The sequence below is a fragment of the Lissotriton vulgaris genome, chromosome 6, assembly GCF_964263255.1.
Source record: "Lissotriton vulgaris chromosome 6, aLisVul1.2, whole genome shotgun sequence".
Classification (NCBI taxonomy): domain Eukaryota; kingdom Metazoa; phylum Chordata; class Amphibia; order Caudata; family Salamandridae; genus Lissotriton; species Lissotriton vulgaris.
The window spans coordinates 1904138104-1904163022 of NC_141694.1; the positions used below are offsets into that span (position 1 = coordinate 1904138104).

Here is a 24919-nt window from a genome sequence, read left to right on the forward strand (position 1 = left end):
CTCCTTACCAGAAGAGTGGTAACACGCAGAAGAGAAACCCTTCCTGAAAAAACCTTCAGCAGACCTAGAGCAGCTGAAGATTTTCTGACCGATACTCCTGCTCTCATTCTCGGACAAAGTCTTCGAGAGGTCGATCAAGAGGCAACTGAACAGACACCTGGAGCACAACAACCTACTGAACTCTTCCCAGTTCGGCTTCCGAGAATCAAAGCACAGAGACTGCCCTGATAGCAGGCATAGATGACATCAGAGCCCTCCTGGACCTCAGTGAGACTGCAGCCCTCATCTTCCTTGGCCTCTCAGCTGCCTTTAACATGGTCTCCCACCAAATCCTGATCGACAAGCTCCACCACATCGGAATCCAAGGAAATGCCCTCAAATGGATCACCTCTTACCTCCCTAGAAAAACTCACTCAGACTCCCGCCCTACTCCTGAACCCAAGGACATCATCTGCAGCACCTCACCAGGTCCTCCGTTAGGCCCCCTTCTCCTACACTTACATGACACCCCTAGCCAATATTGTCAGGTCGCACAGGCTGAAAGTCATCTACATCGACTAGACCCACCTCACTACCTCCAGAGACAACTTTCATAGGTGCTCGGCCAACATCACCGACTGGATGAAGCACAACTGGCTAAAACTGAACATGGACAAGACAGAAGTCCTCATCTTCAGTAACCATGCATCTCCTTGAAGCAACGCATGGTGGTCAACAGAACCTGGCTTCTTCCCCTCCCCTACCAACCATGTCATTGACTCCAGCATTGTCCTGGACAACAAACTCACCATGAAGAAGCAAATCAACATGATCTCTGCCATCTGTTTCCTCACAATGCGCATGCGCCGCAAGATCTTTAGATGGCTCGCCGCCAGATTCCTGCATTCCGCCTCCCTCTTCATAGCTTAAACTCCTAGTCTAAAGGCACAAGGAACGGAGGTCGTTCTTACTCCCACCTGGCTGCAAAGACCTGGAATGAACTCTCCCTGCACCTGAGATCTGCCTCATCACTGAATCTGGAAAGGACTCAAGACCTGGCTGTTCAACTGATCTGCCCCGCCGGACAATAACTCCTCACCCAGCACTTTGAGAACCTCATTAATGATTTGCCACACTTAATTAACCCATTGATTGATTGAGTCTGTGGATTCATATAGATTTTTCTCAGTGGGGATTTTCTGATGTGGTTTTAACTCTCCTTTGTCAATAAATGCCTTGCTAAATTCAGTGAGGTCTTCAGGGTTGACTTTTGATGCCGAGCTAGCTCTCCATTTATGAATGCATGGTTACATTCAACACATTTATAGAGTTTCTCTCCTGTTTGAACATTCTGATATTTTACATTTTGTTTTGTAATCAATCCCTTGTCACATTCTATTCATTGATAAGGTTTCTCACTAGTGTGGATTTGTATATGCTGCATTAGCTTATTCTTCCTGTGGAAGACTTTATTAAACTCTGTACATACATTGGATTTCCTGCCCTGTATATTTTCAGATGTTGCTTCAGTTTTCCCTTCATTATGAATGCTTTGTGGTATTCAATACATACATATGTTTTATCCTCTTTGTGAACTTCCTCATCTTGTATTACATTTTGCTTTGTAATAAATCCTTTGTTACATTCTATAAATTCATGTGGTTTCTCCCAAGTGTGGACGCTGATATTCCTTTAACTCTCTCTTTATAATAAATACCTTGTCATGTGCAGTGCAGTTGAATGGTCACCCTCCATTTAAAATAAATGCTATGTCACATTTTGTACAATTTTATGGTTCCTTTCATGTGTGAACATTCTGATGTATTTTTAAACTTTGCTTTGTAATAACTGCTAAGTCACATTCAGTACAGCCATATCATTTCTCACCACTATGGAATTTCTGATGTGGTATTTATCTTTGCCTAGTAATAAATATCTTGTTGCATTATGCACATTCATAGGTGTTCTCTCCTACGTAGACTATCTGGTGTTCCATAAGATGCTACTTTCTAATAAATGCCTTCTCACATTCAATGCAGTTGAATGGTCTCTCTCCGGTGGAGATTTTCTAATGTTGCTTAAGCTCTCAATTGTTTAAAAATGATTTGTCACATTCTGTACATTGATATGGTTTCTCCATAGTTTGGACCTTGAAGTCGCTTTAGCTGTCGATTTGTTATAAATGCTTTGCCACATTCTGTGCTTTGATATGTTTTCTCCCCAGTGTGGAATTTCTGATGTTCCATTAGATATGATTTTCTAACGAATGCCTGGTCACATTCTGTACAATCGTATGCTTTCTCCCCAGTGTGGATTTTCTGATGTTTAATTAGGTCTCCACTAGTAATAAATGCCTTGTCACATTCTGTACATTTATATGGTTTCTCCCCAGTGTGGATTTTCTGATGTTGCGCTAACCCTCTATTTCTTATAAATGCTTTGTCACACTCTGTACATTGATATGGTTTCTCCCCAGTGTGGAATTTATGATGTTCCATTAGATGTGACTTTCTATTATATGCTTTGTCACACTCTGTACATTGATATGGTTTCTCCCCAGTGTGGATTTTCTGATGTCGTTTTAGCTGTGCATTTCTTATAAATGCTTTGTCACACTCTGTACATTGATATGGTTTCTCCCCAGTGTGGACTTTCTGATGTTCCATTAGATGTAACTTTCTAATGAATGCTTTGTCACATTCTGTACATTTATATGGCTTCTCTCCAGTGTGGATTTTCTGATGGAGCTTTAGCTTTTCATTTATTATAAATGCTTTGTCACACTCTGTACATTGATATGGTTTCTCCCCAGTGTGGATTTTCAGATGTAGCTTTAGCTCTTCATTTCTTTTAAAGGATTTGTCACATTCTGTACATTGATATGGTTTCTCCAAAGTGTGGATTTTCTGATGTCGGTTTAGCTCTCCATTTGTTTTAAATGATTTGTCACATTCTGTACATGTATATGGTTTCTCCCCAGTGTGGATTTTCTGATGTGGCTTTAGCTCTCCAAGTGTTATAAATGCCTTATCACATTCTGTACATTTATATGGTTTCTCCCCAGTGTGGATTTTGTGATGTCGTTTTAGATCTTTATTTGTTATAAATGATTTGTCACATTCTGTACATTTATATGGTTTCTCCCCAGTGTGGATTTTCTGATGTTGTTGTAGGTCTCCATTTGTTATAAATGCTTTGTCACATTCTCTACATTTATATGGTTTCTCCCCAGTGTGGATTTTCTGATGTCGCTTTAGCTCTCCATTCGTTACAAATGCTTTGTCACATTCTGCACATTTATATGGTTTCTCCCCAGTGTGGATTTTCTGATGTCGCTTTAGCTGTCCAATTGTTATAAATGCTTTGTCACATTCTGTACATTTATATGGTTTCTCCTCTACGTGAATACTCTGATGTTGCATTAGGTCTTTCGCGGCAAAGAAAACTTTTCCACAGTCAGTCCATCAATATGGTTCTTCTCCAGTATGATTTTCTGATGTTGCACTTGCTTTCTCTCCCTAATAAATGTGTTGTCACTTTCTAGATATTCATACGGTTTCTCTTCTGTGTGTTCTTTCTGATCCAGGTTAGCTCTTCCTTCGTAGTGAGAACCTTATCAGACTTGCTTCAACATGTCAGTGTTTTATTTTGTCAATGTTTATCAGGTGATCCCTAAGAGCCAAGTACAGATCACATTGGGCAATTTGGATTTTCTGCTGTAGAAAAACTTTGGCGAGGCATTAGCCTTCAAGGGAAGACATTTTGAGGTGTACTGTTGTTACATCAATTCCCACACAACTGATGTTTAATGCCTTCACCTTTTTTGTTCATTACTGCATTTATTTCACCTGTTGGAAAAAAATAAAAAATACACTGGATAAGCTTAAATGGTGGGTCCATCACGAAAATCTATTGCCATTTAATGAGACATTTAATTGACCACGTAGACAAGTGCGCTGAAGAAATTCTAAATTACACTTTCAATGTAAAGATGCAATAGGAAGAGCAAGGGCATACGATCCTTCCTTGACGCCCTCCTATCAGGGAGTGTGGACTCAAGGAACAACCAAGACTCCAGTTGAGTCTTTTGTGTAGCACCACAGTTCTTCTGACAGCGGTTCTGTGTAGATCCATAAGAGTCGGATTTGATGGGGCCAGAGACTCAGCACTTACGTCCAAATGGGTCTTTGATGTGAGGGAAACTTCAAAGAGTGGTTTTGAAGTGCACCAGTATCTCTTTCAATCCCAGCACTCACTCCAGACTACCAAAGGGAGTTATCATTCCTTTGTATGTGGTTAGTCTACTACCCTGTGAAGGGTAAGAGTGGGCCCCTTCCTCCCATCTACCCAGAAAGACCAATCGGGATGCAGATGGATGCAGATAACTGCTAAATCACACCCAACCCTTGCAGTGTCTGTGGCTCTCTTGAAGGAATACACAAAGGGGTCAGTCACCTAGCCCAGACGTTGTACTAGAGACAGGGTGTAAGGCACAAAGAGCAGTACAAGCAGAGAAAAGTCCACTTTCTAAAAGTAGCTTTTCTAAAATAATAATGTTAAATCAGACTTTACCATTCTAATTACCATTGCAAAGAAATAAAACATGGAAAGGCTACTCCTTTCCAATCAGGATTACAGCTTAAAGGTATTCTAAGGAATTCCCATTTCTAGCCAATGAGAGGAGAAGGCCTTACAGCAGTAAAAAAGTAATTTAGCTGTTTGTCAATACCAGGACATGTAAAACATAGAAGTATAGCACCCTGTCTTTTGGGTTGCCAAGGGGCGACTTATATGTAATAAAAGGGGAGTTTTAGGCTTGGCAAGTTGCTTTAAATGCCAAGTCGATGTGGCAGTAAATTTCACACACAGGCACTACAGTGGCAAGCCTGAGACATGATTTCAGGCTGCATATGTGAGTGGCACGGTCAGTGCTGCAGCCCACTAGAAGCAAATAATTAGCAGGCCCTGGGCAAATGTAGTGCACTTTACAAGGGACATAGCAAATTAAATATGCCAACTGAGTATGAGCCCATGTTACCATGTTTAGGGGAGAGAACACAAACAAGTTAGCACTGATTAGCAGTGGTAACAGGTGCAGAGTCCTAAAGCCAGCAAAAAACTAGCACAGAAAATGGAGGGAGGCAGGTAAAAAGGGTTGGGGAAAGAGTGCCCTAAGGCTGTCACATCTAAGAGAGCCTTTTCCAGTTAATGGACCACACAACAAATAGCTCAAGAGAAACAGGGGAACCCTACCAACTAAGGAACCAGGGTGATAGTTATATAGGAAAAACAGTGGTTCCTGTGCAATGATATACTACGAGATTATGATACATAAGGACAATCGCAATATAGAGAGTTAGATAATGGCAGAGCGTGAAGGAACCACTAACACACCGATTCCAGTGTAGTATATTTTATGGATTTTTTAAACAATAAAATTAGGAGTAAACATTATACATCAAAAAAACATTTGTGCATAGTGTCCAAAGTGACAAAGGGAACCTAAACCTAAGTGACAATGTGAATATTATATACAAGGTTTACACAGCTTGTACAAGTCGACCATTATCAAAATAATTCCATGTGAACAGCAGCTATATACAATGATATGTGGTGGGAAAATCATTCACTTCTGTTTGTCGATGACGGTTCGACCCTCAAAACAATGTGGGGTCTCTTCAGGACTACTGATGAAGGGACATCTAAATGAGAATGAAATAAATAGAGCATATGGCCCATATACCGGCACAAATGCGAAAAAAGAAAATAAAGGCAGTTGGATAAAAGGTACCTGAATTTATGATTGCGCAGCTTTGTGAAAATGATGTGCCACACGTGAAGAATAGAGGGTTTACTCACATGAGGACTCGTCCGGGTTCTATGATTGTGAGAAAAGAAGCAAAGAAGAATGTTGCAATTACTATGTGCTGTTTATAATCAAATACAAGTTTCACTGAGGTTCTTACCTCAATGTGAGGACAGGCTGTCAATCCAATAGGGTATGTAGGTAGGCCAGAGGGGCTCAATTCATTTTACGCCACAGCTGTAGCGTTGTAGAATCCCTTTGTTGATTAACAGCGACAATGCACTGGGAGTTTCTCTGGCAATTCAAATAATAATGATACAGAGGTCAGTATGCTAAAAGAAGGGCTGAGGGCAAGGGCTAAGCGGCCTGAATGTGCCATTACTTACCTCGGTAGAAGATTACAAAAGCGGGACAGTGCTCCGCGTGTAGGTTCAGAAAAAGCAGCATCAGTCAGCTTGATCGGGTACAATGACAGAGATCCTCATCCACAGAGGATTGTTATATACAAGGGTTCCCGCTCTTTTTGCCAAAGGAAACAGGCAGACCTAGCTAAGGATAACCGTTGCACCGAGCAATACATTGTTTTGGTTCCGTGATTGGTAAAGAGTGCAAAAAGACCTCAGTGGGAGGTGGAGAACTAGAAGGTGTGGCACAATGGTGGTGTCTCTGCGCTAATGACAGTGGTGAATTCTCTGTTAATAGGTGTAAATTAAGGCACAATATCGATGATGGGTACTAAATAGGGAAGAACAGGTAAAATCACATATATACTTTATATATTTACATAAATCCGAATTTCGCCGGTATTTGTAATATGCAATCACGCATGCTGAGCACTTCATGGAGTGTGAACATTGTATGAGTGCAGACATTTCACAGTTGTAATTCTTAGTTAGTGAACACGTATGTCATGAGAGTAGATCTAATCTATACAGTTCAAATGTCACTGCGATAATGAATTAAATAAAGCTGTTGGAGCAAGCATAGTCGGGTGTCAGATGACATACAGGTGTTTTCAGGCCACAAATGATATATCAGATAGTTGTTTAGCAAAGGGTAGTGACATATCCTCTCCATTCCTCAGCAGAATTAAGCCCTTCATTTATTGAATTAACCTTGTCTATCCAGCGGCATTCATTCCATTGGAGTATTTGAAGGATGTCAACTCCTCTTTCTGGAAGAGTGGCGATCTCAATTACCTGCCACTTTATTTCATCAGTAATGAGACACAAGTGGTGTGTTTTCAACTGATCTGCGTATAGGGCTGCAATGTTGCCCAATGCGAGCCTTGATCGGTTGCTCTGTTTGTCCAATATAGGGGAGGCCACATGGACACCATATGCAATAAACAACATTATTTGTATTGCTGTTAGAAAATGATTGTAAATCTTGTTTTACACTACCATGTTCAAATGTGTTGGTATTAAAACGTTAAATTGCAGGAAACACAGTTGCCACATGATGACCTGACCAGATGATCTTTTAGATCTTTTCCTCGTTTGTAGGCAAACAGAGGTGTGTCTATTGTAGGATCAATACTCTGGATAATATTCCAATTTTTGGTGATCAGGTTGGCGACTTGATTGGTGTGTGTGCCAAATGTGGTGACACAATCTTGTTAAGATTGGGTTTCTCTTTTGTCTTGAGAAGTTCTTCCCTGGGGCAGAGCCAGGCGCGTTTGAGAGACTTTTATACAAGTCTATTGGTGTACCCTCTTGTGACTAGTTTGGTCCTTAGTATCTCCACCTCACGCTTGTAGTCTGTTTTAAGGGTGCAACTGCGGCGTATCCAAAGGAATTGGCCGGAGGGCAGTCCATCCCTTGGTGCAGGCGAATGTTGGCTTTGGTATGAAAGGAAGGTGTTCTTTTCAGTGGGTTTCTTATGGAAGGAAGGGTATAGTCTTCCTTTGTCGTGATTGATGTTTAATCAAGGAATGCAATGGTGGATTTATGTACACACACCAATCAAATCGCCAACCTGATCACCAAAAATTGGAATATTATCCAGAGTTTTGATCCTACAATAGACACACCTCTGTTTGCCTACAAACGAGGAAAAGATCTAAAAGATCATCTGGTCAGGTCATCAACAGGCTTAATCATCAACAGGACAAACACACTGACTACTGCATGGAGCCTACCCAAAATGAAAGGACACCACAAATGTGGCAACTGTGTTTCTGCAATTTCACGTTCAATACCAACACATTTGAACATGGTAGTGCAAAACACGATTTACAATCATTCTTTAACTGCAATACAAAGAATGTTGTTTATTGCATATTGTTAGAAATGGGGATCTCTGGTTGGCTAAGGCTTGCGCCAAAGACAGGCAGAGAACACAATTCTAGACAGGGAAAGGGTGTTACACACCAAAGATAACCCCTGCTCACTCCCTTGGTAGCTTGGCACGAGCTGTCAGGCTTATCTCAGTGGCGATGTGTAAAGCATTTGCACAACACACGCAGTACAACATACAAGGCACACAACAAAAGGAACTCCACACAAGGTTCTATATCAAAATAGCTTTTGTAATAACATAAAACACATTAGATGGTAGTCAAACAATATACACTGTGCCGACTGGCATGGGCAATATTTACAGGGGATTATTTACACATGACAGGGTCACGTGGGCCACTGTCAGAATTAGCACTTGGTAAAGAATAGTAAAGATAGGAACATATCATAATCTCAAAACACAACCAGTAATCACTGGCAGACTCAATACTCAGTGCCAACCTGTAACATAACTCCTAACATGCACAGTATCACATAAGGCGAGAACTCTATTCTGTGCCAACCTCATAAATCTGAATGTAGTACACCATGAAGGAGAATCTTTCACCCAGAATGTGGAGCCACACGGGCCCGTAGAATAATGTGTCCCATGGGTTGGAGCCACACGGGGCTCAGTACATAACTAGTGTGCCCCGGGGGAGCCATCTAGCCTCTGAAGTCAACCAAGGACTCGTTGAAGCCTGCAGGCTCTTAAAATAAACATGCCATCACGAGGTTGGAGCGGCCCGCTGCCATCCGGGGCCGCTCTAAATGCAAAGCTGTCACTGTGGCGTTATCAGGCACCAACATTAGTCCCCACGAAGCCCCCCCAGCCCTTCTCAACTCACCGGGCTGCTCGCCTCTGGCGGGGCTCCTCCTCGCGCTTGATGCAGGCCTGCGGGGCTTCCCTCCTCTCACTGGAGGCCCGCTTCTTCGGTCAGCGCCCCTCAGCACGATGGGGAGCAACTCCGGTCTCTCTCTCCGCATGGGAGACCAGCAATGCGCGGCACGGCTTCCCCCGGGCTGGGGGAAGCGGAAAGGGAATCAGCCAGGCTTCGCCCACGTTCCATGGACGGCGCCTGTCTTCCGGGTCGCGCTGGAGCAGCCCGGAGGAAAACTCAATAGATGCAGGGTGGGCTCCCGCTACGGGAAGAAAAATACCCGCAGCTAACGAGGAGTAGGCTCCCTCTGCTTAAACATATAAAAGCGGGGTGGGCACCCGCTCAAGTAAAACGTAAAAACACAGTCATAATGCAGGGTGGGCACCTGCTAGGAGCACAAAATGGGGGGGAGGAATCCCTACATCGGGATTCCTTCTGAGAAGGGACTGAAGCCCAGAGCTGCGTGGCCCACGATCTCCCTTAGCAGGAGAGAGCAGGGTGCTCACAAAATTACAGCAAAAGTCCTCACAAGGCGCTGGGGCAGGCACAGGGTCTTGTGGCTAAAAGAATCAGGCCTCAGGGGAGAAATGAGCCACGGGTCCTCAAAAATAAGAAGGGCATCGAGGCCCTGAGCCCCAGCAGCAGCACGCCCCTGGCAGATTCCAGTCCAAGACAAGAACATTTTCATGGGGTCACAGCCCTCCTTTTATACAGATAAATCCTTTGTTCTCAAAGGTCCAGGCAAGGGGAGAACCAGATACAACTGGTTCTGTAGCACTTTGTTTTGCTCAGCTCCCCTCTCTATTCACAAGACAGGCTAGGGACATCAGACACACCACAGGGGGTGGAGCCAGCATTGTGGAGGGAAGGCACTGCCCTATTCAGGTCCCAGGATAAACTCCTCCCTCCCATCTACATGCAGATCTCCCTATTCACTACCAGGCAGACTCATCCTGGCTCTTGAAGCCAGCCACGCCAGCCAGCCCCTGTCACTCACAAGCCAGACAGGCAATTCACATCTCACAGCACACAGAAATGCCAACTTCTAAAAGTGGCCCTTCTCCACTAGACACAATAAATCTGCGCACACCATCGCGCAGCATTTATCCTCGCAAGTTCACATATGCCAAACCTGACCCTGCACTCCCCACATATCAGGATCTACCATGGACACACATATCCCCCATGCATTCCGATGGGAGGGCAGGCCATCTCATCACATGCACTCAGAGTGCGCACAGACTTTACTCTGGGCCACAGTGCTAAAAGTGCACAGAGGCCTAAAATCACTGCCACCATGCGAGAGGCTAAAGGCAAAAAGTCTAGGGGTGAACTTGCCAAAAAGGCCCAATTCCAACATATATGGTGTCCATGTGGCCTACCCTATATTGGACAAACACAGCAACCGGTCAAGGTTCGCATTGACCAACATCGCAGCCGTATACGCAGATCAGTTGAAAATGCACCACTTGTGTCTCATTACAATGTAACAGGTCATACTGCTGATGAAATAAAGTCTGTCCCGCTTTTCTAATCTTCTACCGAGGTAAGAAATGGCACATCCAGGCCGCTAAGCCCTTCTTTTAGCATACTGACCCCTATATCATTATTATTTGAATTTCCAGAGAAACTCCCAGTGCATTGTCACTGTTAATTCACAAAGGGATTCTACAACGCTATGGCTGTGGCGTAAAATTAATTGAGCCCCTCTGGCCTACCTACATACCCCATTGGATTGACAGCCTGTCCTCACATTGAGGTAAACTTGTATTTGATTATACACAGCGCATTGTCCAATTATCAGAAGCTAGCCTATGCGTCACAAGAGTGCAGCCAACACCTCTCTCCAACAAACCTATGGGGAAACTCCTAAAAATCTTAAAAGCATTGGAGAAATGCTTCCTGCGTACCAAAAGAAATGTGATACTGCAGAGTGCAGTATTTATTGGATGTAATATTACAACACTGCTGAGGTTTTTTTTCTGCAACAGAAACAGCCACATCATCAAAAAGGGGACTATTTTCAGAAAGTCCCCATGGTTTTTAAAACTAAGCACAAAAAACATGGATTGTGGTTCGATGCCACCCTGCATTTATTTGCGGTTCAATCTCGCCGTTTCTCCCGTGCATTTTATGCTGAGAGAAATTACATTTTTTGGGAACAGCGCTTGGTATTTTCACACTTGACTGCCCCAGCCAGTCAGGCTTTTAACAGCCGTTCACGGCCTTCAGATAACTGCGCAGCTCAGGGGAGGGGGAGCACATGACAGCCTTTGATGGGCTGGAAATGGAGAGGGGAACATGTGCCTGGATCCCTGCCCCCCAAACTGCAGCCAGACAAGCCAAGTGGTAAGTCAGTGAAGGCAAAGTATACTCATCTGCTGTGCGTCAGTCCTGGAACTGATGACTAGACGTCTCTTCGACCTGCCGCCGGCTCACTGGGGAGTTGGAGCAAAGTTCATCCCTGCCGTAGCTCTGTGGCCGAGTCTCATTCAATGTTTACTCACAAGGTTCCTGCCCTGCTGTAGCTCTCTGGCCGAGACTCATTCAATGTTTACTCACAAGTTTCATACCCTGCTGTAGCTCTCTGGCCGAGACTCATTCAATGTTTACTCAAAAGGTTCCTTCCCTGCTGCTGCTCTCTGACTGAGACTCTTTCAATGTTTACTCACAAGGTTCCTTCCCTGCTGTAGCTCTCTGGCCAAGACTCATTCAATGTTTACTCACAAGGTTCCTTCCCTGCTGTAGCTCTCTGGCCGAGACTCATTCAATGTTTACTCACGAGGTTCCTTCCCTGCCATAGCTCTCTAGCTGAGACTCATTCAATGTGTACTCACGCTCCTCCTTAAAGCCGCACGGGTAGCGCTCACCGAGTAAAATACAGTCCTGTAATATGCTGGCAGGCTCTCTGCAGGTGGCACATTAACCCACAGGGCTACCCATGTAAAATAAAGTACTGTAATATGCTAACGTACTCTCTGCAGAAGGCGCATTACCCACTGAGCCCTCCATATAAAATACAGTCCTGTAATATTCTGGCAGACTCTCTGCAGGAGGAGCATTAACCCACTGAGCTATCCGTATAAAATACAGTCCTGTAATATGCTGGCAGGCTGTCTGCAGGAGGCACATTAACCCACTGGGCCATCCATATAAAATAAAGTCCGGTAATATGCCGGCAGACTCTCTGCAGGAGGCACATCAACCCACTGAACTATCCCTATAAAAAACAGTCCTTTAATATGCTGACAGACTCTCTGCAGGAGTCGCACTAACCCACTGAGCTATCCATATAAAATACAGTCCTGTACTATGCTGATAGACTCTTTACAGGAAGCACATTAACCTACTCAGCTATCCGTTTAAAATACAGTCCTGCAATATGCTGACAGACTCTCTGCAGGAGGCACATTCACCCACTGAGCTATCCATATAAAATACAGTACTGCAATATGCTGACAGACTCTCTGCAGGAGGCGCATTAACCCACTGAGCTATCCGTATAAAATACAGTCCTGTAATATGCAGCCAAATCTGTGCAGGAGGCGCATTAAACCACTGAGCTATCCATATAAAATACAGTCCTGTAATATGCTGACAGACTCTCGGCAGGAGGCACATCAACGCACTGAGCTATCCGTATAAAATACAGTGCTGTAATATGCAGCCAAATCTGTGCAGGAGGCGCATTAAACCACTGAGCTATCCATATAAAATACAGTCCTGTAATATGCTGACAGACTCTCGGCAGGAGGCGCATTAAACCACTGAGCTATCCATATAAAATACAGTCCGGTAATATGCCGGCAGACTCTCTGCAGGAGGCACATCAACCCACTGAACTATCCCTATAAAATACAGTCTGGTAATATGCTGTCAGACTCTCTGTAGAAGGTGCATTAACCCACCGAGCTATCCGTATAAAATACAGTCCTGTAATATGCTGACAGACTCTCTGCAGGAGGCGCATTAACCCACTGAGCTATCCGTATAAAATACAGTCCTGTAATATGCAGCCGAATCTGTGCAGGAGGCGCATTAACCCACTGTGCTATCCGTATAAAATACAGTCCTGTAATATGCTAATAGACTCTCTGCAGGAGGCGCATTAACCCACTGAGCTATCTGTATATAATACAGTCCTGTAATATGGAGCCGACTCTGTGCAGGAGGCGCATTAACCCACTGAAATATCCATATAAAATACAGTCCTGTAATATGCTGACAGACTCTCTGCAGGAGGCGCATTAACCAACTGAGCTATCCGTATAAAATACAGTCCTGTAATTTGCAGAAGACTCTCTGCAGGAGGTGCATTAACCCACTGAGCTATCCGTATAAAATACAGTCCTGTAATATACATCTGAATCTGTGCAGAAGGTGCATTAACTCACTGAGCTATCCATATAAAATACAGTCCTGTAATATGCTGACAGACTCTCTGCAGGAGGCGCATTAACCCACTGAGCTATCCGTTTAAAATACAGTCCTGCAATATGCTGGCAGACCCTCTGTAGGAGGCGCATTAACCCACCGATCTATCCGTATGAAATACAGTCCTGTAATATGCTGACAGACTCTCTGCAGGAGGCGCATTACCCCACTGAAATATCCATATAAAATACAGTCCTGTAATATGCTGACAGACTCTCTGCAGGAGTCGCACTAACCCACTGAGCTATCCATATAAAATACAGTCCTGTACTATGCTGATAGACTCTTTACAGGAAGCACATTAACCTACTCAGCTATCCGTTTAAAATACAGTCCTGCAATATGCTGACAGACTCTCTGCAGGAGGCACATTCACCCACTGAGCTATCCATATAAAATACAGTACTGCAATATGCTGACAGACTCTCTGCAGGAGGCGCATTAACCCACTGAGCTATCCGTATAAAATACAGTCCTGTAATATGCAGCCAAATCTGTGCAGGAGGCGCATTAAACCACTGAGCTATCCATATAAAATACAGTCCTGTAATATGCTGACAGACTCTCGGCAGGAGGCACATCAACGCACTGAGCTATCCGTATAAAATACAGTGCTGTAATATGCAGCCAAATCTGTGCAGGAGGCGCATTAAACCACTGAGCTATCCATATAAAATACAGTCCTGTAATATGCTGACAGACTCTCGGCAGGAGGCGCATTAAACCACTGAGCTATCCATATAAAATACAGTCCGGTAATATGCCGGCAGACTCTCTGCAGGAGGCACATCAACCCACTGAACTATCCCTATAAAATACAGTCTGGTAATATGCTGTCAGACTCTCTGTAGAAGGTGCATTAACCCACCGAGCTATCCGTATAAAATACAGTCCTGTAATATGCTGACAGACTCTCTGCAGGAGGCGCATTAACCCACTGAGCTATCCGTATAAAATACAGTCCTGTAATATGCAGCCGAATCTGTGCAGGAGGCGCATTAACCCACTGTGCTATCCGTATAAAATACAGTCCTGTAATATGCTAATAGACTCTCTGCAGGAGGCGCATTAACCCACTGAGCTATCTGTATATAATACAGTCCTGTAATATGGAGCCGACTCTGTGCAGGAGGCGCATTAACCCACTGAAATATCCATATAAAATACAGTCCTGTAATATGCTGACAGACTCTCTGCAGGAGGCGCATTAACCAACTGAGCTATCCGTATAAAATACAGTCCTGTAATTTGCAGAAGACTCTCTGCAGGAGGTGCATTAACCCACTGAGCTATCCGTATAAAATACAGTCCTGTAATATACATCTGAATCTGTGCAGAAGGCGCATTAACTCACTGAGCTATCCATATAAAATACAGTCCTGTAATATGCTGACAGACTCTCTGCAGGAGGCGCATTAACCCACTGAGCTATCCGTTTAAAATACAGTCCTGCAATATGCTGGCAGACCCTCTGTAGGAGGCGCATTAACCCACCGATCTATCCGTATGAAATACAGTCCTGTAATATGCTGACAGACTCTCTGCAGGAGGCGCATTACCCCACTGAAATATCCATATAAAATACAGTCCTGTAATATGCTGACAGACTCTCTGCAGGAGGCGCATTAACCAACTGAGCGATCCGTATAAAATACAGTCCTGTAATATGCAGAAGACTCCCTGCAGGAAGTGCATTAACCCACTGAGCTATCCGTATAAAATACAGTCCTGTAATATACATCCGAATCTGTGCAGAAGGCGCATTAACCCACTGAGCAATCCATATAAAATACAGTCCTGTAATATGCTGACAGACTCTCTGCAGGAGGCGCATTAACCCACTGAGCTATCCGTTTAAAATACAGTCCTGCAATATGCTGGCAGACCCTCTGTAGGAGGCGCATTAACCCACCGAGCTATCCGTATGAAATACAGCCCTGTAATATGCTGACAGACTCTCTGCAGGAGGCGCATTACCCCACTGAACTATCCCTATAAAATACAGTCCTGTACTATGCTGATAAGACTCTTTACAGGAAGAGCATTTACCTACTGAGCTCGCCGTTTAAAAAACAGTCCTGTAATATGCTGGCAGACTCTCTGCAGGAGGAGCATCAACCCACTGATCTATCCCTATAAAATACAGTCCTGTACTATGCTGATAGACTCTTTACAGGAAACGCATTAACCTACTGAGCAATCCATTTAAAATACAGTCCTGCAATATGCTGACAGATTCTCTGCAGGAGGCACATTAACCCACTGAGCTATCCATATAAAATACAGTACTGCAATATGTTGACAGACTCTCTGCAGGAGGATCATTAACCCACTGAGCTATCCGTATAAAATACAGTCCTGTAATATGCAGCCAAATCTGTGCAGGAGGCGCATCAACCCACTGAGCTATCCATATAAAATAAAGTCCTGTAATATGCTGACAGACTCTGCAGGAGTCGCATTAACCCACTGAGCCCTCCATATAAAATACAGTCCTGTAATATGCTGGCAGACTCTGCAGGAGGCGCATTAACCCACTGAGCTATCCGTATAAAATACAGTCCTGTAATATGCTGTCAGGCTGTCTGCAGGAGGCATATTAACCCACTGAGCCATCCATATAAAATACAGTCCAGTAATATGCTGACAGACTCCCTGCAGGAGGCACATCAACTCACTGAACTATCCCTATAAAATACAGTCCTGTAATATGCTGACAGACTCTCTGCAAGAGGCGCATTAACCCACTGAGCTATCCCTATAAAATACAGTCCTGTAATATGCTGACAGACTCTGCAGGAGTCGCATTAACCCACTGAGTTATCCATATTAAATACTGTCCGGTAATAAGCCGGCAGACTCTCTGCAGGAGGCACATCAACCCACTGAACTATCCCTATAAAATACAGTCCTGTACTATGCTGATAGACTCTCTGCAGGAGGCACATTCACCCACTGAGCTATCCATATAAAATACAGTACTGCAATATGCTGACAGACTCTCTGCAGGAGGCACATCAACCCACTGAACTATCCCTATAAAATACAGTCCTTTAATATGCTGACAGACTCTCTGCAGGAGTCGCACTAACCCACTGAGCTATCCATATAAAATACAGTCCTGTACTATGCTGATAGACTCTTTACAGGAAGCACATTAACCTACTCAGCTATCCGTTTAAAATACAGTCCTGCAATATGCTGACAGACTCTCTGCAGGAGGCACATTCACCCACTGAGCTATCCATATAAAATACAGTACTGCATTATGCTGACAGACTCTCTGCAGGAGGCGCATTAACCCACTGAGCTATCCGTATAAAATACAGTCCTGTAATATGCAGCCAAATCTGTGCAGGAGGCGCATTAACCCACTGTGCTATCCGTATAAAATACAGTCCTGTAATATGCTAATAGACTCTCTGCAGGAGGCGCATTAACCCACTGAGCTATCTGTATATAATACAGTCCTGTAATATGGAGCCGATTCTGTGCAGGAGGCGCATTAACCCACTGAAATATCCATATAAAATACAGTCCTGTAATATGCTGACAGACTCTCTGCAGGAGGTGCATTAACCAACTGAGCTATCCGTATAAAATACAGTCCTGTAATTTGCAGAAGACTCTCTGCAGGAGGTGCATTAACCCACTGAGCTATCCGTATAAAATACAGTCCTGTAATATACATCTGAATCTGTGCAGAAGGTGCATTAACCCACTGAGCTATCCATATAAAATACAGTCCTGTAATATGCTGACAGACTCTCTGCAGGAGGCGCATTAACCCACTGAGCTATCCGTTTAAAATACAGTCCTGCAATATGCTGGCAGACCCTCTGTAGGAGGCGCATTAACCCACCGAGCTATCAGTATGAAATACAGTCCTGTAATATGCTGACAGACTCTCTGCAGGAGGCGCATTACCCCACTGAAATATCTGTATAAAATACAGTCCTGTAATATGCAGAAGACTCTCTGCAGGAGGTGCATTAACCCACTGAGCTATCCGTATAAAATACAGTCCTGTAATATGCAGCCAAATCTGTGCAGGAGGCGCATTAAACCACTGAGCTATCCATATAAAATACAGTCCTGTAATATGCTGACAGACTCTCGGCAGGAGTCGCATCAATCCACTGAGCTATCCATATAAAATACAGTCCGGTAATATGCCGGCAGACTCTCTGCAGGAGGCACATCAACCCACTGAACTATCCCTATAAAATACAGTCTGGTAATATGCTGTCAGACTCTCTGTAGAAGGTGCATTAACCCACCGAGCTATCCGTATAAAATACAGTCCTGTAATATGCTGACAGACTCTCTGCAGGAGGCGCATTAACCCACTGAGCTATCCGTATAAAATACAGTCCTGTAATATGCAGCCGAATCTGTGCAGGAGGCGCATTAACCCACTGTGCTATCCGTATAAAATACAGTCCTGTAATATGCTAATAGACTCTCTGCAGGAGGCGCATTAACCCACTGAGCTATCTGTATGTAATACAGTCCTGTAATATGGAGCCGACTCTGTGCAGGAGGCGCATTAACCCACTGAAATATCCATATAAAATACAGTCTGTAATATGCTGACAGACTCTCTGCAGGAGGCGCATTAACCAACTGAGCTATCCGTATAAAATACAGTCCTGTAATTTGCAGAAGACTCTCTGCAGGAGGTGCATTAACCCACTGAGCTATCCGTATAAAATACAGTCCTGTAATATACATCTGAATCTGTGCAGAAGGTGCATTAACCCACTGAGCTATCCATATAAAATACAGTCCTGTAATATGCTGACAGACTCTCTGCAGGAGGCGCATTAACCCACTGAGCTATCCGTTTAAAATACAGTCCTGCAATATGCTGGCAGACCCTCTGTAGGAGGCTCATTAACCCACCAAGCTATCCGTATGAAATACAGTCCTGTAATATGCTGACAGACTCTCTGCAGGAGGCGCATTACCCCACTGAAATATCCATATAAAATACAGTCCTGTAATATGCTGACAGACTCTCTGCAGGAGGCGCATTAACCAACTGAGCTATCTGTATAAAATACAGTCCTGTAATATGCAGAAGACTCTCTGCAGGAGGTGCATTAACCCACTGAGCTATCCGTATAAAATACAGTCCTGTAATATACATCCGAATCTGTGCAGAAGGCGCATTAACCCACTGAGCTATCCATATAAAATACAGTCCTGTAATATGCTGACAGACTCTCTGCAGGAGGCGCATTAACCCACTGAGCTATCCGTTTAAAATACAGTCCTGCAATATGCTGGCAGACCCTCTGTAGGAGGCGCATTAACCCACCGAGCTATCCGTATGAAATACAGTCCTGTAATATGCTGACAGACTCTCTGCAGGAGGATCATCAACCCACTGAACTATCCCTATAAAATACAGTCCTGTGCTATGCTGATACTCTTTACAGGAAGAGCATTTACCTACTGAGCTCGCCGTTTAAAAAACAGTCCTGTAATATGCTGGCAGACTCTCTGCAGGAGGATCATCAACCCACTGAACTATCCCTATAAAATACAGTCCTGTGCTATGCTGATACTCTTTACAGGAAGCGCATTTACCTACTGAGCTATCCGTTTAAAATACAGTCCTATAATATGCTGGCAAACTCTCTGTAGGAGGCACATTAACCCACTGAGCTATCTATATAAAACACAGTCCTGTAATATGCTGACAGACTCTCTGCAGGAGGAACATTAACCCACTGACCTATCCGTATAAAATACAGTCCTGTAATATGCAGCCAACTCTGTGCAGGAGGCGCATTAACCCACCGAGCTATCCGTATAAAATGCAGTCCTGTAATATGCTGACAGACTCTCTGCAGGAGGCGCATTAACCCACTGAGTTATCCGTATAAAATACAGTCCTGTAATATGCAGCCGACTCTGTGCAGGAGGCGCATTGACTCACTGAACAATCCTTATAAAAAACAGTCCTGTAATATGTTGATAGACTCTGCAGGAAGCGCATTTACCAACTGAGCTATCCATATAAAATACAGTCCTGTAATATGCTGACAGACTCTAGGCAGGAGGCGCATTAACCCACTGAGCTATCCATATAAAATACAGTACTGCAATATGTTGACAGACTCTCTGCAGGAGGATCATTAACCCACTGAGCTATCCGTATAAAAAACAGTCCAGTAATATGCAGCCAAATCTGTGCAGGAGGCGCATTAACCCACTGAGCTATCCATATAAAATAAAGTCCTGTAATATGCTGACAGACTCTCGGCAGGAGTCGCATTAACCCACTGAGCCCTCCATATAAAATACAGTCCTGTAATATGCTGGCAGACTCTCTGCAGGAGGCGCATTAACCCACTGAGCTATCCGTATAAAATACAGTCCTGTAATATGCTGGCAGGCTGTCTGCAGGAGGCACATTAACCCACTGAGCTATCCGTTTAAAATACAGTCCTGCAATATGCTGGCAGACCCTCTGTAGGAGGCACATTAACCCACTGAGCCATCCATATAAAATACAGTCCAGTAATATGCTGACAGACTCTCTGCAGGAGGCGCATTAACCCACTGAGCTATCCCTATAAAATACAGTCCTGTAATATGCTGACAGACTCTCTGCAAGAGGCGCATTAACCCACTGAGCTATCCCTATAAAATATAGACCTGTAATATGCTGAGAGACTCTCTGCAGGAGTCGCATTAACCCACTGAGCTATCCATATAAAATACAGTCCGGTAATAAGCCGGCAGACTCTCTGCAGGAGGCACATCTACCCACTGAACTATCCCTATAAAATACAGTCCTGTACCATGCTGTACAGGAAGCGCATTAACCTAATGAGCTATCCGTTTAAAATACAGTCCTGCAATATGCTGACAGACTCTCTGCAGGAGGCACATTCACCCACTGAGCTATCCATATAAAATACAGTACTGCAATATGCTGACAGACTCTCTGCAGGAGGCACATTAACCCACTGAGCTATCCGTATAAAATACAGTCCTGTAATATGCAGCCAAATCTGTGCAGGAGGCGCATTAAACCTCTGAGCTATCCATATAAAATACAGTCCTGTAATATGCTGACAGACTCTCGGCAGGAGTCGCATTAATCCACTGAGCTATCCATATAAAATACAGTCCGGTAATATGCCGGCAGACTCTCTGCAGGAGGCACATCAACCCACTGAGCTATCCGTTTAAAATACAGTCCTGTAATATGCTGGCAGACTCTCTGTAGGATGCGCATTAACCCACCGAGCTATCCGTATAAAATACAGTCCTGTAATATGCTAACAGACTCTCTGCAGGAGGCGCATTAGCCCACTGAGCTATCCGTATAAAATACAATCTTGTATTATGCAGACGACGCTGTGCAGGAGGCGCATTAACCCACTGAACTATCCATATAAAATACAGTCCTGTAATATGCCGGCAGACTCTCTGCAGTAGAAGCATCAACCCACTGAACTATCCCTATAAAATACAGTCCTGTACTATGCTGACAGATTCTCTGCAGGAGGCACATTAACCCACTGAGCTATCCATATAAAATAAAGTCCTGTAATATGCTGACAGATTCTCTGCAGGAGGCACATTAACCCACTGAGCTATCCATATAAAATACAATCCTGTAATATGCAGCCGACTCTCTGCAGGAGGCGCATTAACCCACTGAGCTATACATATAAAATACAGTCCTGTAATATGCAGCCGACTCTGTGCAGGAGGCGCATTAACCCACTGAACTATCCGTATAAAATACAGTCCTGTAATATGCTAATAGACTCTCTGCAGGAGGCGCATTAACCCACTGAGCTATCCGTATATATAATACAGTCCTGTAATATGGAGCCGACTCTGTGCAGTAGGCGCATTAACCCACTGAAATATCCATATAAAATACAGTCCTGTAATATGCTGACAGACTCTCTGAAGGAGGCGCATTAACCAACTGAGCTATCCATATAAAATACAGTCCTGTAATACGCAGCTGAATCTGTGGAGGAGGCGCATTAACCCACTGAGCTATTTGCATAAAATACAGTCCTGTAATATGCTAATAGACTCTCTGCAGGAGGCGCATTAACCCACTGAGCTATCCGTATATAATACAGTCCTGTAATATGGAGCCGACTCTGTGCAGGAGGCGCATTAACGCACTGAAATATCCATATAAAATACAGTCCTGTAATATGCTGACAGACTCTCTGCAGGAGGCGCATTAACCAACTGAGCTATCCGTATAAAATACAGTCCTGTAATATGCAGAAGACTCTCTGCAGGAGGTGCATTAACCCACTGAGCTATCCGTATAAAATACAGTCCTGTAATATGCAGCCAAATCTGTGCATGAGGCGCATTAACCCACTCAGCTATCCATATAAAATACAGTCCTGTGATATGCTGACAGACTCTCTGCAGGAGGCGCATTACCCCACTGAACTATCCCTATAAAATACAGTCCTGCACTATGCTGATAGAATCTTTACAGGAAGCGCATTTACCTACTGAGCTATCTGTTTAAAATACAGTCCTGTAATATGCTGGCAGACTCTCTGTAGGAGGCGCATTAACGCAACGAGCTATGCGTATAAAATACAGTCCTTTAATATGCCAGCAGGCTCTCTGCAGGAGGAGCATCAACCCGCTGAACTATGCCTATAAAATACAGTCCTGTACTATGCTGATAGACTCTTTACAGGAAGTGCATTTACCTACTGAGCTATCAGTTTAAAATACAGTCCAGTAATATGCTGGCAAACTCTCTGTAGGAGGCACATTAACCCACTGAGCTATCTATATAAAATACTGTCCTGTAATATGCTGACAGATTCTCTGCAGGAGGCGCATTAATCCACTGAGCTATCCGTATAAAATACAGTCCTGTAATATGCAGCCGACTCTGTGCAGGAGGTGTAATAACCCACTGAACTATCCATATGAAATACAGACCTGTAATATGCTGACAGACTCTCTACAGGAAGCGCATTAACCCACTGAGCTATCCATATAAAATACAGTCCTATGATATGCTGACAGACTCTCTGCAGGAGGCGCATTAACCAACTGAGCTATCCGTATAAAATACAGTCCCGTAATATGCAGAAGACTCTCTGCAGGAGGCGCATTACCCCACTGAGCTATCCGTATAAAATACAGTCCTGTAATATGCAGCTGAATCTGTGCAGGAGGCGCATTCACCCACTGAGCTATCCATATAAAATACAGTCCTGTAATATGCAACCAAATCTGTGCAGGAGGCGCATTTACCCACTGAGCTATCCGTTTAAAATACAGTCCTGTAATATGCTGGCAGACTCTCTGTAGGAGGCGCATTAACCCACCGAGCTATCCATATAAAATACAATCCTGTAATATGCCGGCAGACTCTCTGCAGGAGGAGCATCAACCCACTGAACTATCCCTATAAAATACAGTCCTGACTCTCTGTAGGAGGGCGCATTAACCCACCAAGCTATCCGTATAAAATACAGTCCTTTAAAATGCCGTCAGACTCTCTGCAGGAGGAGCATCAACCCACTGAACTATCTCTATAAAATACAGTCCTGTACTATGCGGATAGACTTTTTACAGGAAGCCCATTTACCTACTGAGCTATCCGTTTAAAATACAGTCCTGTAATATGCTGGCAAACTCTCTGCAGGAGGCGCATTAACCGACCAAGCTATCCGTATAAAATACAGTCCTGTAATATGCTGACAGACTCTCTGCAGGAGGCGCATTAAACCACTGAGCTATCCGTAGAAAATACAGTCCTGTAATATGCAGCCGACTCTGTGCAGGAGGCGCATTAACCCACTGAACTATCCATATAAAATACAATCCTGTAATATGGTGACAGACTCTCTGCAGGAGGCGCATTAACCCACTGAGCTATCCATATAAAATACAGTCCTGTAATATGCAGCCGACTCTGTGTAGGAGGCGCATTAACCCACTGAAATATCCATATAAAATACAGTCCTGTAATATGCTGACAGACTCTCTGCAGGAGGCGCATTAACCCACTGAGCTATCTATATAAAATACAGTCCTGTAATATGCTGACAGGCTCTCTGCAGGAGGCGCATTAACCCACTGAGCTATCCATATAAAATACAGTCCTGTAATATGCAGCCAACTCTGTGTAGGAGGCGCATTAACCCACTGAAATATCCATATAAAATACAGTCCTGTAATATGCTGACAGACTCTCTGCAGGAGGCGCATTAACCCACTGAGCTATCCATATAAAATACAGTCCTGTAATATGCTTTGGGACTCTCTGCAGGATGAGCATTACCCACTAAGCTATCCATATGAAATATAGTCCTGTAATATGCTGGCAGACTCTAGGCAGGAGGCGCATTAACCCACTGAGCTATCCGTTTAAAATACAGTCCTGTAATATGCTGGCAGACTCTCTGTAGGAAGCGCATTACCCACCGAGCTATCCGTATAAAATATAGTCCTGTAATATGCTAACAGACTCTCTGCAGAAGGCGCATTAGCCCACTGAGCTATCCGTATATAATACAGTCCTGTAATATGCAGACGACTCTGTGCAGGAGGCGCATTAACCCACTGAACTATCCATACAAAATACAGTCCTGTAATATGCTGACAGAATCTCTGCAGGAGGCGCATTAACCCACTGAGCTATCCATATAAAATACAGTCCTGTAATATGCTGGCAGACTCTAGGCAGGAGACGCATTAACCCATTGAGCTATCAATATAAAATACAGTCCTGTAATATACAGCAGACTCTCTGGAGGAGGCGCATTAACCCACTGAGCTATCCATATAAAATATAGTCTTGTATTATGCTGGCATATTCTCTGCAGGAGGCGCATTAACCCACTGAGTTTTCTATATAAAATACAGTCCTGTAATATGCTGACAGACTCTCTACAGGAGGCGCATTAACCCACTGAGATATCCATATAAAATACAGTCCTGTAAGATGCAGCCGACTCTGTGCAGGAGGCGCATTAACCCACCGAGCTGTACTATGCGGATAGACTTTTTACAGGAAGCCCATTTACCTACTGAGCTATCCGTTTAAAATACAGTCCTGTAATATGCTGGCAAACTCTCTGCAGGAGGCGCATTAACCGACCAAGCTATCCGTATAAAATACAGTCCTGTAATATGCTGACAGACTCTCTGCAGGAGGCGCATTAAACCACTGAGCTATCCGTAGAAAATACAGTCCTGTAATATGCAGCCGACTCTGTGCAGGAGGCGCATTAACCCACTGAGCTATCCGTATAAAATACAGTCCTGTAATATGCTAACAGACTCTCTGCAGGAGGCGCATTAACCCACTGAGCTATCCGTATAAAATACAGTCCTGTAATATGGAGCCGACTCTGTGCAGAAGGCGCATTAAACCACTGAAATATCCATATAAAATACAGTCCTGTAATATGCTGACAGATTCTCTGCAGGAGGCACATTAACCCACTGAGCTATCCATATAAAATACAATCCTGTAATATGCAGCCGACTCTCTGCAGGAGGCGCAT

At 43.9% G+C, this 24919-nt stretch overlaps 1 protein-coding gene across 2 annotated transcripts in view; it reads right to left on the reverse strand.

Annotated features, from left to right (window-relative positions):
• Positions 1 to 1407: 1407 nt before the first annotated feature.
• LOC147709862 (uncharacterized) overlaps positions 1408 to 24919 on the reverse strand; it is a 57992-nt gene continuing 34480 nt past the window's right edge. The window contains exons 1-2 of one of the 2 annotated variants that reach the window (XM_086928318.1): positions 5771 to 5853; positions 1408 to 3827 (exon numbers count right to left, since the gene is read on the reverse strand). In XM_086928318.1, the coding sequence (XP_086784444.1) occupies positions 2088 to 3401 (1314 nt within the window). In that variant the 5' untranslated portion in view covers positions 3402 to 3827; positions 5771 to 5853 and the 3' untranslated portion in view covers positions 1408 to 2087. Of the gene's footprint in view, positions 3828 to 5770; positions 5854 to 24919 lie in introns of those variants that run through there. The other variant, XM_086928317.1, reaches the window with a different exon arrangement.